Source organism: Pezoporus occidentalis, unplaced genomic scaffold (genome assembly GCF_034315485.1).
Source record: "Pezoporus occidentalis ecotype Australia unplaced genomic scaffold, CSIRO_AGI_Poc_V1 ctg10, whole genome shotgun sequence".
In the NCBI taxonomy this organism is placed as follows: domain Eukaryota; kingdom Metazoa; phylum Chordata; class Aves; order Psittaciformes; family Psittacidae; genus Pezoporus; species Pezoporus occidentalis.
This window is the reverse complement of record NW_026912779.1, coordinates 5,758,162-5,774,606: the sequence shown is the minus strand read 5'-3', so window position 1 is coordinate 5,774,606 and position 16,445 is coordinate 5,758,162. Positions and strand designations below refer to the sequence as shown.

The 16,445-nt window shown below is 40.1% G+C and overlaps 1 protein-coding gene across 4 annotated transcripts in view; it reads right to left on the bottom strand.

Annotated features, from left to right (window-relative positions):
- PLCB1 (phospholipase C beta 1) overlaps positions 1-16,445 on the bottom strand; it is a 402,625-nt gene that overhangs the window by 23,943 nt on the left and 362,237 nt on the right. Inside the window, exon 32 of one of the 4 annotated variants that reach the window (XM_062610308.1) lies at positions 13,932-14,583. The exons of the other annotated variants lie outside the window; for them this stretch is intronic. Coding sequence (XP_062466292.1) covers positions 14,503-14,583 — 81 coding nt within the window. The 3' untranslated portion in view covers positions 13,932-14,502. Of the gene's footprint in view, positions 1-13,931; positions 14,584-16,445 lie in introns of those variants that run through there. 4 annotated transcript variants of the gene reach the window in all.

Here is a 16,445-nt window from a genome sequence, read left to right as displayed (position 1 = left end):
TCATGCCAAGTGAAGCCTTTAAATAACGTTGCCATGCCATTTTCAAGTGGCTGCAGCATGTTTCATTCTCTGTTGTGCTAAGTTATTGTGGTTACTCTTAAATAAGTGTTATTTCAGTATTAAGTGATTTACTGCTTCACATGCATAATTTATGCATGTGAAGTATGTGCTTTACTGCTTCACGTATTGATTGCATGAGTTTACAGCTGAACTTGGTTCTGTATGTACAAGTCAAATCACAGCTCTTTCATGGTCCAGTTGGTGCCACTAAAATCTTGACATTTCCCACATCATATACTTTATACTCTACCACGGATTCAAGACATTTGTATTTACACTGTCCAGGAGCCAGAGCTGTAATGGCATTCAAAGTAATATGGTGATACTAGGTGGGAGTCATGGAATAATTGCATGCAAGTTCACTGAGGTCAATTGGTTTTTATCTTAGTTGTCAGGTTTGTTACAAATGAAATTGAAAACTGAAACCTTTAAAAAGAAATAGAAACAGACAATAGCACAAAATAAAGTTTCTCATTTAATATTTAAAGATTAAAATAGCTTCAGAACTGAAGTAGTACTTTTACAATTTGTTACAAAACATTTCCTCTCAAAGCATACTCTTAAAGTGAATATAATGATTGAGTCACTTCCTTGGTAGTCGTTGAAGAGGCAGAACAATATGTTTGAGCACTGTGTCCTCATTTTACTTTCATGCAGATTCATAACTGCCTTCTAATTGAGTCACAATGGCAGGGACAAAGTACAATTAGCTAACAGCGTGGCTGGATTTGACTGAAATCCTGTGTAAGGGAACTCGTGCCACCTTCTTACATTGTGTTACAACAAATGAATGAAACCTTTTCCTTCATTTTCTCCTTGAACTCTTTCTCACTTTGGTAGCAGTGGGCTGTAAAGCTACTGCATTAACACTGACACACATGGTGTTGTAAGATACACATTGGGTGTACGATGGTCAGGAAATGGGTGCCAGTGATTGTGGTAGCTTGCACCATTTTGACATGCAAAATAAAGCTAAAATATTAGCTGAGGAAGCAGAAGGTGACAGTTTGTAGCAGAAAAAATGTAGCAGCAAGAAGGTGAAATGTAAAGTGAGTTAAGAAAGCTACTTTGTTTTGCATAGTGCCTTATGACTTCTGATGCACTTCATTTTTACATCCCTTTGATCTATAGACTCCACTGGTTTTGTGCTCCCACTGACAGACAAATCAGGTAAAGCATCTTCCTTAAAAACTGGTGATTTTAACAAAATTACATATATGTTTGCTGCACACAGTTTGTTACTGTGCATGTTGGCCTAGTTGCTTCAATGAGCCATGTAACTACTGAAGGCAAGTTAAGATTTGATTAGAAATTCCCTTAAAACCAGTCTTGCAAAATACTACAAAGCATCCTCTTGCTAAATTCCTTAATTTATGCAACGTTATTACTTTTCCTTACTTTTGGCACTGGTTTTAGCCAGCCTCCCAGTTAAAGACACATCTGGGTTTGTGCAAATGTGTGTCTACTTTGCATGCAGGTGACTGCAGGTATGTGTTGGCTTGTGCTCACACGCCAGGATTTGGGTGTGCAGAATAGGCACCCATTTGCCAGTAGGCAGATTTTACCTACCTGGAGGATGAACATCAGGCTCAAAACAAGTAAACATTAAAAGAGAAAGCAGCACCCAAAAATGGTAACAAAAAAATAAATAATCTACTTAATCCAAGTGAGGATTTTCCCTTTGGTTATTTATCAAAACACAGTCCACTGAAAGTAACAGAGATATCTGGATAGCATGAATTCCACAGTGATAGGAAATAATAAGGTTAGGAGACACAACTACTCAGCTGTAAGTAGGGCAACACCACTCAAACCCTGTATTGTTTATAAAGCTTTTAACAATATAGTCTGTGCACTTGCATCATTAGGATACTCTGATCCAAATGACACAAGTGTAGCAGACATATATTGTATGTTAAGCACACATATTTACCACAGGGGTGCTCACTAGTTTGGGAGCTCCAGGCACTGTCTTGCAGCATGAGAGAGAGAAACACAGGGATTAAAACAAACACCAAATTTCAAGCTCTTTTCTATCCTGTCACAATTACCTGGTCTTCAAAATCAGCTTCAAGCAACTTCTTGATTTAATGTGAGAAGTATCTTGTTGTATGTACAAACACTGCATTAAGCTCTTTGTGAAATCTCTAATGCATAGATAACACAACACAGAAAACATGTATAATTTCCCAAATCATAACTAAGCAGCCAAATACTGATTGCTTTTATTAGTGCTGAGACAACATGTTAGAGAAGACACACATGGGAACTAGACTGCAGAAGAACACTAATGACAGGGGGAAGTGTTAAAACACTATCTGCTGTTCAAAGTCACTGTCTACCTTGTGCTGGTTTCCCAGCGGTTTTCTGGACAGCCCAGAAATCAATCCAGTGCAAGTTTAAGCTTTTAAAATATTGAAGTTGAATATATTCTGGTTTATCTGAGGATCCTGAATGTGCCCTCACTTGTGCAAAGGGCAAACAAGGCTTCACTTTCTGTGTCTGGTTTCTAAGCTGTCATGAAAAACTCTGTTGTGTTCTCATTTATTGTGATGTTACTATGAAGAACGACTGCTGCAAACAGTCCAGATTTATATTCTTGCTAGTGCATAGATATGGGGCACAGAATCTTGTCATTCACTACAGTAAATTGTGTTGACCTCACACTTCTTATCAAATGTTCTTAATATAACTATTCTTTACAATTATCCTTTAGGAACCCTTAAAAATAGAATGAAGGAAAGTGTATTGTACTGGGGGAAAGAAAAAGGGAATACTGCTTATCCACAAGAGCTGCCTGCAGCACATCATTTAGTTCTTTTAATAATTCACATCTCTCCCAGTTATTTAGCAACTTACATGTGTTGCTGTTGGCTCTGCCTTTGGCACACACCGCACAAAATGACCATGTTAAAGAAAGAAGAAAAGATTTGAAAGAGCAGTTTGAGGAGAACTGGAAAAGTGTTAAGCAATGGTGCAACCTAAGTGACTTAAGATTTGTAGACATGAAACACTCATGCCTACCTCCTTCTCCTCTTTCTGTTCTATACTGCTCTTACCAAGGCTTCAGCTAGCTAAAGGATTCCTCTTCACTGGTGGAAACTGAGAGGACATATTTCTGCTGAAGTTTTGGCCAGCTAAAAGCAAGCAGTGCTCTCTGGCCACTAAACTGAGGCAAAACCCCAAGCCATCTAGAAAACAACATATACTGTCCATTATTTAATCAATAGAACAAGGAGAAGATTCTTGGCCTTTATGGAAGATGCTCTGGCCTAAATCACTAAGCCATAGCTCCTTTTTGGAATGTTTCCAGCTGTGTTGTGTGTTGTAGAGTTCACCTTCAAAATAACGTGCCGGATGAGTCTCACATAAGAGTGTTCTTTAAGGAGGTATCTACAAACAGAATTGTAAAACCAAGCACAAAAAGGAAAAGAAAGGATAGAGGCCATGCTTTCCCATGCGTGTCATCTACAGCAAGGTTGCACAGACAGACACTCAGGACAAAATCTAGCTCATGGCAACACAGAAACAGTACAGTAAACATTTAAGGTAGCACCCTGTTTTGAAATACTTTGAAAGGCGTGAAATGTTGTTATATTAACACCTTCCTTGGATCAGAAAAGATCCTCCACATCCCTGTCACAAAGACAATGCACATGTAGGCTTCCCTGTTGATTGAGCTCAGACTGTGAAGTGGACAGATGGAGGAAGAAATGCAGGAGGAAGAGAATGGTCCTGGCTTTGATCTCACTCAGCAAAACTGTAAAACCAATTCAGATTAATTGTGCTGCACACCAGAGAACATCAGTGCTTAACACCAACCCATTGCTATGCAATTCCACCTTTACACATACACAATCCAACTGCAGCAAGAATAGCCTTCCTATGCACTCCTATTTCTCATCCTAGGCAAGAACAGAGGAACTACTAACTTCTTTCTTACATGATCATGAAGCCTGTTTAGCCTTCCTGCAATGGTTCTGTTACTGCAAAGCTGGATTCTTGTCTGAGTACCAAGGCTCCTATACAGAAAACAGGCAAGTGTTCACTAAACCTGTTGTATCACAGGAGAGTCTAAAGCTGTCAAAGACTTTATGCAAGAACCTACATTGCTGAGGACACTTTTCCTCTCATAAAGTCTGTCTAGGTCACACGTGGAAATATTCTTTTGGTACAGATTAAGTACCTCAATATTTCATGTTAAGCAGTGCTGAATTCTCACTCATCCTGTAAAATCCAAGTTACAAAAATGTATATATACGTACACATGTAAGAACGTACAAGGACTGAGAAGGAACTCTGTTCTCTGAGGTGAACCATAAAATTAGAGAAAGCAGCTTAGCTCCATCTTAAAACCAGCTTTCTGTCCACACAATGCACAGTATTACAATAAGGTATATAGTACCCCAGTCTGGAACTACTTGTCTAATGCAAGTTAAGCATCAGCTAACCCAGTTATCTCTGTGAAAACACAGCCTGAAGCAGTATTCAGCAATGGCTCAGTCTTCCGTCTGTCCTTATAAACAGGTCAAAGTGAAGCCCAAAAGCTTTTCAGTGAAACAAAATTGTTGCTACAATTTAGCAAGTGTACTGCATTATTTGGTTGTTTTAAAGTGTAAAGTGTTAACACATGGATTTTGTAAGTAAATTATCTTCAGGGGATGTAAAGGACCAAATCCTCTGATCTTGATGGTGAGCCAGAAATTGCTTTTCCATAACTGATACTCAAATTTGCAAGATGATGGCAAATTAAAGAAAATCCTTCTCCTATCCCAAAATGTCATTCTAAATCACAGCAGTTCATGTTCAAAGTGATACCAGTAACATCTCTGAAATTATTACCAGCAAATGCCAGTGGAATTAAGATAAGCATCAGGCAAATGGATGTCTCATTGATTCAATGCCTCATACAAATAAAACACGTTAGTCATCTTATCTGACAAGACTGACTTCCTTTGCAACTTTCTGTAAGTCAGTTCATTGCTAAAGGTCTCAACTCTCCCATCTGCAAAATTGTGTGAAATCTGTTATTAGTTCAAATGTTAATACTATTAGAATTTGGAAGCAATAGCATAGCCTTGTCCTACAGAGCTAGCATAATAGCTTCGGCAATTTTAGGTCCTTCTCTGTTCAATATAGCAGATGGCACAGCTTTCCCTGCAGTATGAGAAGATTTATTTCCTAAGAATGTTTGAAAATCCAAATCCTTTTTCTAATCAAGTATCGGATAAAAGCATCTTTTACACAAACAGCACATCAAGAGAATGTCATTTCCCAAAATGTCATTAAACACTAAGTGACTGTGAAATAAACAAACAAAAATGTGCTTTTATTACAAATTGCTATTAGTTGCATTTATTTTGTACGATGCAGTCCATAAGCCAATTAGTTCTTCAAATGACTACATGGGGGAAGCCCCTTCAGCCCCAGTGCTCCATACTCTACGATAAGCTCATTTGTGTCTAAGAACAGATTTTTCAGCTTCATTCTTTTCTGAAGCCAAAGTTAGCCTCAGACGATAACGCAGCTACTGCTAATAAACTCAAGATGCCTTAATATCAATTTGCTCAATGGAAAATCCTGCTTATTTTGAGCTAATTTACTACAGCAGTACCTGCTTAAGATCAATTCACAGCAGACTATTTCCTATTTAATGCTAATTAAAATCATGGATTTCCTGTTCCGAACAGCATATAACCCTGAAAAATTAGCTATGAGCCCATGTGTTATTGACTCAGACAGTGGACTATGTCTAGACTTACCACCTAATTGTGAGGTTCATAGAAACAGCTACTGTAAGCAATGACAAAACGACCAACACGAGGTCAGGTGATGAGGGAAAAACAGGAGACACTGAGATTTGCCTTCTCAACATTACCAAGTGCAGAGTGGCTTCGCTGTGGGTTCCTCCAGCCTGAGGAACCAAAAGCACAGAAGGCTGGAACACTTTCTTGGCACACTGAATTTGAGGACCACCCAGCCTCTCTGTCTCAATTCCAGCACTTTCCGGCCTTGAAGAGAATAATACTCAAGTTGGGTGCCAAGGGGATATCTGCAGGTGGCATCTGGGTTTGCCCTTACCCACCCATAGTTCTTGTCAGGTCTATACAAAAATATTTTCAACTGACTGTGCTGGGTAGATACAGGGCAATTCTTCCATTCTGGAACACAGTGAAGTCAGGAAAGCACACAAGCATGGGAACGACTAAATAAAATGGATACTGGAGTGGCCCTGAATTAAGGAAGATTCCACCCAATGCTTTCAGTCCATTGCTTCTGAGAATTCGTGTTTGTGGGATCTGAGCCTCTAACTGGACTGAAGATACCAGGAAAGCAGTACCCACTGGGCTCCATCATCATACCAGGCTTCCAGAGATTAAGGAGAAGAACAGCACAATCCCTATCTCTTTTGGCATCATAAACTGAAAGAAGACACACTTACAGGAAGAGTATGCGCTACTTCTGCTTATTAGTGAATCAACTTTGTTTTCTTCTATAAAATCTTTGCCTCATTCCCACTGCAAAAGGCTAAAACCTGCTTAGGCACATCTCAGAGCAATCAAATCAATCACAGCAGCCTGGACTGCATTTCCAGCAAGAAACTGAACTGAGGATATGATATCAAAGGTGACGTACAAAGGTAAAAACCCTTGAGGAAGCAGGCCTGCAGACTGCAGAACAAGCCTGTTTTCAGAGCTTTGGCAACTCAGGTGCCAGCAAATGCATCTTTATTTGCACCAAATCCAGCACAACCCTGGGGAGATAGATGGATCTCCTTTAAAGCCTCCTCTACAGCTTTTATTTACGTGCCCAGATAAGCAGTTGCCTGAGCATCGTATATGGGGATAATTGTAAGGTTTAAATTCCAACCAGTAAACATTATGAAACAAGTATCACTTGGGAGGATTCTTAATTCTCAAAGCCACAGTGATGCTAACCTAGCACAGTAACAGCCAGAAACCAGTGTAAGAAAATCCAGACCCAAACTGTCCCAAATGTGCAGGTAAAACTCCCAAACCAGAAATAAGTGGAAGAACTCTTTAGTCATCAGGCTAAATAGACTGGGATGACTGATGCAAGGCAACCACTGTGTTTTAGAATGTTGCATTGAGTCTTGCAAGACTTAAAGGGCAAACAAAAAGAATCTCAATGCTTTATAAAGCCAGGCCTCAAAATCTGTAACTTCAGAAGAAAGTGGATTTGAAAAGTCTCCAACTTCGTTACTAGCATTTTCTTTGACACCCCCAAAATACTTACTTAAACAGCTACCCAAGTCTGTGTCTTCTTCATTTCTTGGATTATTTTTCTTTTAACAGTGCTTGGAGATATTAATCACATGCAAAAATATAATAGCTGTATAATTAATGTAATAATCATGTGGAATGTATATTCACTAGTTTTAATAAGAACGAAGTACTTCAAGTTGTCTTTCAGAATACAAGGATTTAATGCTTGCTCGAATATTTATACAGTTCATCTGTTCAGGAAGCAGCTGGGGCAGGGACTGTCTTTGTGTGAGAGGGCTGTGCAGAACTGACCATTTTAGGGTCTCTGTTCCTATACTGAACTACTGCAAATTCATGAACACTCAAGGAGATGGAGTCCTACTCTATGTGCAAAAATATAGAGAGGCTAAAGCACTCTCGTATTTCAAGTTTACTCAGGCTCTAGCTTCAGTTCAAATTTATGGATAACTTAAATTGGTGTAGCTTGAAGCACACAGTATCACTAGCAATTCTTCTTTTCTCTCCTAGAGATTATGCCATCCACGCAGGCATGGCTGGGCAAATTGTGTATCTGCTTGCTGCTGTAGCTCAAATTAATGAAGTGCAATAACGTAATCTGCTGCCAATTGGAATTAACAGAGAGGACCACAAATAAAGAAGAGAGTTGGGGGTTACTTATGTCACTCAGCCAAATGTGGGAAGGGTCGGGCAGAAAGCTGGGGCCTGTGTTGGATACAGCTGACTCAGCACACAGATGAAGTGATCAAAGAATGAGAGCCTATACGTTGCCTGTGAAGTCTGACCAAACAGCAACGTTTTGGTACCCTTCAGCATAGCTGAACATGCCCAGCAATCCAAAAAAGTGCTGATACTCTTATAAATACACAGTGGGTAATATCTGAGCTCTGCCAGGAGAAAGGCTGTCAGTGTTCCCAGAGCTCTGAGGAGCTGCCTCAGCTGAGGTCAGTTTTGAGGCTGCCCAACAGCACAAACCACTGATGAAATGCCCAAGTAATTAGGAACTGTAACAGCACTTATTTTATCTGCATTTCTTATTAAAAGAATGCAATCGAATTAATAATGATAATATGAATATAAATATGAATGCATGTGTTGATATGTCAGTGATGAAATGCGCTTTGTTGCTTAGAGGACTCAACAGTTCCTGTTCTTTGACAGCTCTGAACAGTCCTTCGTTTATCCTCATCTTGTTTTCTGACATAACTTATTTATTTACAGAATGTCAGGGGAGAAACCTCATTTTCAAGGACAGTTTCTAGTTAACTTTCTCAATTAAAAGAAAAAGTTAAGCTCAATTGGTTTGTAAATAGCATTATCTAAACCCACAGAATTCATAGATTCTGGGGACCGGTTGAGAATACACCCACACAAGTGGGATCAGAAATGTTCCCCATCTTCTGTCTCCAGGTGTTACAGATGTTGTCTGACATCCTGAACATCTGCTCATTTTTGCCTGGTTTGGAAACAATTTCATTTGCTCCAAAAGCCTCTAACATTATTAGGGAATTATTGTTCCCTTCGGTTTCTGTTAACAGTGCTATAAAGAAGTGCTTCTGTGGAAGTATGCACCTAAAACTATTGGCTTTGATGAGTTTTAAGTTCTGCTCTGAATATGAATCTGTAACAACAGCCTCTGCAGAGATCCAACTTCATGAATTAGTACTAGAATCCTGTAATACCGCTGCAGTGATTCAAACATCTGCCATTCAGCTGAGATCTGTAAGAATCAGAGCAGGACTTCATAGCTTCAGGAGGGACCATGCTTTCATCATGGGTGTTGTGGTTTCAGCCCAGCTGGTAACTCAGAACCACGCTCGCTCACTCCCACCCCCCTTTCTCCCCCCACTCCCAGAGGGATGGGGAGGAGAATCAAAAGAATGTAACTCCCTGGGCTGAGATAAGAAGAGTCCAGTAACTAAGGTATAACACAAATCACTACTGCTGCCACCAATAATAATAATGATAAGGGAAATCACAAGGGAAGAGAATACAACCGCCAACCGATACCCAGCCTGACCAAGCAGTGATCTCGCCCTTCAGGTAACTGCCCCGAGTTTTACCTCCTGGGCATGACGTGCTGTGGTATGGAATACCTCCTTGGCTAGTTTGGGTCAGGTGTCCTGTCTCTGCTTTTTACCAGATTCCCCTCCTCCCTGGCAGAGCATGAGATTCAGAAAGTCCTTGGTCAGACTAAACATTACTGAGCACCAAGTAAAAACATCGGTGTTATCAGCGTTGTTCTCAGGCTGAGAGTCAAAAACACAGCACTGCACCAGGTACTAAGAAAGAGAAAAATGACTGCTACTGCTGAACCCAGGACAGTGGGTCCAGTGAAATCCTGAATGAAGTTAGTGTAAGTCTTTCAAATTACATCTTTGAAATGAAATCAGACTCACGACTAGGAATCTGGAGGTCGCGTTGCTGTGTCTGACTTGGTGATCGATTAGAAACAGACTCATTCAACTGCATAGTTCTCAAGAACTGGAAAAAGTTTTAAGTCCAATAAATTAAAAAAAGATGATTGTGAACCACTGAAAAGCACTAAAATGACTTCTTTCCCTAGCGCATTTGTACCAAGTGAAAAACCACACTCTTTGTGGATGCAGGGATATTTCACATCTAAAAATAACTGCTGCTGTACACTGATCACAAAGCTGGATATACCCAAGGCAGCCTGAACTTGTAGGTCAATTTATAATACTTATGAAAATAAAAAAGAAAATCAGCTTAAAGCAGAATTAGATGTTTTACTTTTCACATATCCATTGTGGACACTTTCTCTGAGCCACTGTAATTTGATGAGTACGTTGCTAAACAGTTTCAGCACTAAACCAGACTTTTCCCTTATACTGAAAAAGTGATCTTCAATGAACAATAATAGTAATAAACCTAGATACTGAGATAATAACCTTAGATACTGAGAACATGTATTGTAATGCCAGTTGACTTTCAGCGAGACAAATTCTCATCCTCCAGCGCATGCAGGTGTGTCAACTGAAAGTAACAGCTTCTTACACCCTCATCTGATGTTGGCCTGAGACACTCTTTATTGTGGGCAGATATAAACAGAGGGGTAAGTCCTGCTCACAGCCTGACTATCCTCCAAAAGCTTCACCCAGCTTTTAAGCAGCAGTTTCCTTGCTTTAGTACTAGAGAAACAGAAAAAAGTGTGGTTTGATACGTGGACTGTGCAAGAACAGTTCCTGTGTTTCCATAAAACACTTGCAGAAATAATAATAATAAATTACTATTTGCATTATTATAATCATTATTATAGTATTCATTAGCATCTGGAAACTCCAAGAGAGCCTAGCCATAACTGGAGAAATCAAATAGCTCCAAAGTTTGAGGACCATTAGCTCACAGTCTGTGAACACACACTTTAAATTAGCGTGTTTGTGTGCAGACAACAGCATTGTATTCTCATTTTGTGGTGGTGATTTTAAGCCCATGAGTCATAATGTGGGGAAAGGCAGGCTGAGGAAACCTGAGGGTTTCCACACTTCACAGTGTTCCCTTTGTTTAAGAAGAAAAATGCTTCTTCTGTTCAGGACAATGTAAGAGTAAACTTCTCTGCTGAAGGTTTGGCATATGTTAAATCCATTCTGTAGATAGCACAGAACCTGGAAATCCATAAATCTGCCTTTCCTCCTTTTTTGTTTTCCATACAAGGGAAACTGACTTCATTGTGAATACAGTCAACCAGGAAATCTTGAGTAGACCACAAAACTCCTTTGTGGGATTAGTGGTTTCAAAGCAGAACTGGGAACCATCAGAACTGGATTCTAATTCTGTCATGCAGACTTGTCTCTCTGAGAGATGCTTAAGCCAAAGATTTCAAACATTGACACCTAAAGTAAGGCAGCAGAATGCAGAGTTAACTATGTGGTCCAGCAAAGCCTTTAACACATGAAAAATGTTGTAGTGTTTCGAGTTGGAAACAACACAGGGACATTTTATTACGCTCTCTTTCCCTTTTGGAATTTTCTACTCATTTCAGACTCACAGATTTAAAACACTCGTCCAAATCTGTCTTGACAGTGTCACTCCAACTGAGCTACAAGTATTTTCTATTTGCTGGGTCAAGCTCCAGACCTCTAAAAAACAGGTTCTTCAAAAGCTAAGTTTCCTCAAAAACACATCCTTGAATAATATCTGGAATCTCTTTTTAGCAACAATACACCATAATGAACTATTTTTGCTTTATTTGGGGGTTTCTGCCTCGTTTATACCTACTGTGAATTTCAGTGAATTCTCATTCACGAAAATGCAAGTTTACATGTACTGATTAAATTACCCCCTGATTTGAAATGAAATGTAGCTACCACTGACAGACAACAGCCTGCAAACTGGTAACACTTCCTAGACTCAGGAAGCCTTACTTTGGGATTTTCCCTTTAATAATCCTGTGATTGCAGGTAACTCTCCTGTAGTCTCTGCTCAGTGGACCAATCCTGTTACCAAGGTCACCTTTGCACAGTTCTATTTGCATCCAGCTGACGTTGATTCATGTTGCCAGATGGGCTAAGGACAAAGCCCAGTCGCTCAACACAACGTGCAACCTACTTCCCCGCCTAACAATCTGCTGTTTAGGACTTTGGAAATGCAGGGAGACTTTGAATACAAGTTTAATTTTGTTTCATAGCTAGCCCACATGTGGCATGTACGTTCTGCATACCAGATACATCTGTTCCAACAGGGCACTAGCACGATGCCTCTGACTCCTTTTTCAAACAGGGCATATGAATACGTAAGTGTCATTTCCTTCTTTCCTAAAGGCATTCTCAGAAGTAACTACAAGTTACTGGTTTACATATGGACAACTAATGAAGAGCCAAACACTCTCATGCTGGCGCCACATAAACAAGGAATGACGACAGTAATGTGTCAGCTCTAGAGAAGAATGAAGACATGATACACACAAAATTCATGTAGGGTTTCTAATCAAATATATGGAAAGTCATGGGGAAACCCTTTGTCTGTGCTCAGACTCTCATATATGTATTTACAGGGTAAGTGGGACAATATAATTTCTGCCTTAACTATAACATGGAAATATACAGGAACACTAGAAGTAACATTTGGTCATTGTAGGCCAGATTCCACAGATCATTCAGGGCTTTGGGAACATAATAATTGCCAGGCTGAATCAGACCCAAGGCTAAGACTTGACCTCTCCCCTTGGCTAGTACCAGATGCTGTACAAAGGTAAAAGAGCTCTAGAACAGATGTGGATAAAATGATTCCAGCCTTCAAGGAAGCTTTCCTGTCTTGATCTCTAGTAGTTAAAGAGTGAGCTGAGTCTTGGAGTTCAAGTTTTAGTAAAGATTTAGTTCCTTTCAAAGTACTGGTCAACAAGAATGTCAACTCTGAAAATATTTCTGAAGCAGTTTCCAATCCCATTTGGAATCTGCTGAACTTTGAAAGAATTTCAAGGGCTTAGTACCTATAAGTGAAGTTGAACTGTTTAAAGTCTCGAGCATTCAGCAGCTCCTCTTGTCAAAGTTCATGGCCAGGAACTCAGGAGAGCTTAGTGCGGTGTATGAAGCCAGGCACACAGAACTCAGTAACTCTCTTGAGTTAAAACAGAATGCTTTTTAAAATCCAAATCCTCCAGACTATGAGAAGGGAAAGCAGAAACCAAAAAGCCTGCAGAAAAGTGAGTCTAATGTGTTAGGTGACAGATGCTAGTTGGAAATCATCCCATCAGATATTAATATTATTTATTCGGGGGAAATGAGAAGGAAAAGCTAAACGTGGGGAGAAGCAGTTGTATCATCATCATGCAGGCGGTGCTAATGAGGTGATTATATGTAACAGAGTAAATGGAAATAATAGTTGGGACATTGACTAAAATAAAACTCTATCATTGAACCGAATATTCTATTATTGAATAAAGATGTGAAGAGTTACACTCAGGAGGTATCATCCCATTATTTGGCATTCTCAAGCTCTCCAGGTGAATACTGTCTAAAAGTAGACACTAAATCAGGCTGAAGTGTGCTAAATGCAGAAGGGACCACATTCCCTGACCAGTTTCTTTCCAACTTCCAGGTCCTGTGAGCTCAATTTTATCTGAAAACACAAGTTCTTCCCATCTCCCCCCAGCTCTGCAAGGTTGTCTCACTAGCAGAATCAAAGGAGGGTGCATGTAGGAACACTGTGACCCTGCTTTGCACCCTGTGTTTCCTTCACAGCCAGATGTGGTGTTATTTTTACCAAGAGGCTCCCTGCTTCTCTAAGACCTGAAGGCTGCCTAGAAAGGACATTCCAGTTGTAGGTGAGAGACAACAGAAATAGTTTACAAAGCAGAACAAGAAAAAGAGATGGTCCTGAGTTTGTATCTATTGTATTGTTTGTATCGATGAGTTTGTTTTCTCTACATTTAGGCTTTATAGAAAAGATTTAACCAGGAAAGCGTCGTGTCTTTAAGTTCTGCTTTGCAAGAAGGTAGGTTTTGAGAGAGAAAATAATCCAAAAGAAGTGGCAAAAAATTAGCATCTATGTAATTACTGAGGAAAGCACAATAGTTCTGGAAAAACTACCAAGCAGCCCTTTTAAAACTGAAAAATCAGAGAAATCCCTTCTTCCTTTTAAACCAAAGCCTGAATTTTAAGCCAAATCTTCATGTGTAATCTGGAACTTTAATTATACACAGAACAATACCTTGTTTAACAATAATTATTTGTGGGAAGTATAATATAATGATTACGATTACTTTATCATAAACCCCACAAGTATCTCTGTCCTGAGCAGTGCATCAGCCTCAGACTCTGGTAAAAGCTGATCCTCACGGCACAGATCTAGATCCTGTCAGGATGATGTCCATCTGCTGGACCTGATTCCACAGCTTCTGTTCTGCATGAACCTTTTACACAGGACATCTTCAATTACAGGCACCGCAGGCACAGCAGAAAGCCTGGTTTAGCCAGCGACCCTGTTACAAATGGAAGGTTACATACTGCCCTCAACCCACAGCAAAGCTCCCACAGCTTTGCCGAGTCACAGATCCGCCCAAAGAACCAGATGACCTGACCTTCACACAACACAGTGCTACTTACAGCCACATGTTATGATTTTTCTAGTTGCCAGACACCAAAGATGATAATACAGTGTGGGTAACTTCCAATGTGTTGTGTCCATTAGGGCTGTGAAGTGGAAACATAAGCACATCCTAGCCCTGACAGTCCTCGCATCAAAACAGGTCTCTCCCTGGGCTGCTTAGCAGAGAGCATCCTCCTCCTGTGCTGGTCTGATTATTTTGTGACTTAAAAGTCTGTGGAGAGGTCAAAGTGTCTGTTTAATTTGCTGTTGTGGGAAAGAGGCAAAGGTGCCTGTGACACTGCGCTGTGCTTGGAAATTGTTTGCTCTTGGCACAGCCTGCATCTTTTAAAGCAAGATGCCACAACCCCAAATATAATTGAAGGAAGGCTCCCTAAATGAGAACAAAGTAAACAGAGCTGCTTCGTTAGAAGTTACATCTCTAATCCTGCTTTTGCTGTCAAGTCGACTCATTTCTGTTCTCTTTGGCTCAACTTAAAATTAATTAGCTCTCATAGAAACCCCAAGTTGTTGTGCTTGGGTTAACAACACTTTGAAGGGTTCCTTTTGGCAAGTCTGTCTCCAAGAAAATAGATAAATTTAGTACAAATCATAATTGCTTGCTCTTTGGATCCCTCAAACAGTAGCATGCAACTGATTCTTGTGCAGTGTAGCTTAATGCTTATATATGGGCTATGCTGACACATGTACAGGGAACAGCAGTGGTTCTCTAACCAAGGACAGTAGAACAGCTCTTGAGGGGTCCTGCCGCCCGTTGACAAGATGTGGCAGTGAGGTGACTCAGGGCATGGGGGGAGATGTTGCAGGTGCCCAACACAATGAAAGAGAAAGCCTGTCATATATGAAGAACTGATGAGTAAAGCTCTTATCTTCCCTCACTCCAATTATCACTAGTGCACAAAACATCTGCCAGTGTGGTGCCTTGGCTGACAGAACGCAGAGGAGAAAGATAGCTCTGTCTATCACGTTTCCCCAGCAGATACACACACCTTATGTTCTTTCCAGTTGTGGCGTTATGGAATATTTAAATTCTGATCATGGAGAAGCCAAGAAAAGGAGGTTAAATACAAAATGACTGAAATTCCAGGAGCAGAATTCTTATTTTAAGAAATGTTTCAATTTTGTCCCAGCAATCTGTAGGAAATAATGGCAAAACCAAAGCAGAAAACCTGACTGATCTTTAACACAGCTGTGGGAGGCTGTTGCCTGTAGACAAGATGTGGACAAACCCTTTTATTCTTACAACCCCGCCTGCATTTAGGATTCACAGTTAGAGACCTGATGGTCTGTCTAAGCCATGTTCTGCTATGTTTGAGTTTAGAATAAAGATAGCAATGCTAACTTGAGGTTATTTGATGGGCATTAGACATTATACTTTAATCACACTCTCAGAGGCGCAGAGCACGTTAGAAAATATCATTAGTTTTAGCACTCAGCTGTGGTTTGAGACAGTCATTAAGCAATCACAAAACGAAGAAATGTCTTCAATAGCATGGAACTGGAGTAAACTAGGAACAGTAATACAGCTGAATGGGTTTGTTTGGGTTAGTGCTCTGGTTTGGGTTTTGGGGAGAGCAGGATGGCGCTTTATTTAAGGAACAGAGCAGACACCATAAAGTAGAAAGTATAAATATTTAGTTTTGTTAACAGTGTGTACAACCAATCTCTTATAGCTAAACTCCTTTTTCTAGGCAACAGATACAGAAGATGGTCTTGAAAGTGATCACTTAATACTGGGCAAAGGCCAAGAGAAACTGTTTCCATAATGGTGCACTAGAGAATTCTTCATTTTAAAGTGCTACAAGGAATGTCTAAATTAAGTCATAGGAGCACAAAAATTTATGGTATCCAAAACCTCTGCTTGGCCATGTGCTCCATGACATCACTGTTAACTGTGCTGGAGCTAAGCAGAGCTGTTCACCAGTGATTAACTCAAAGCATCAACTGCATCAAAGCTGTCAAGCCTGATGCCAGCTCTTTTCACAACTGCACTCCTGGCCGCAAGTTCAGTTGCGCTTTTAGGGTTATAATGAAGAGTAAGCTATAAGGAAAGTAAAAGTGCCCAGAGTCCCACAG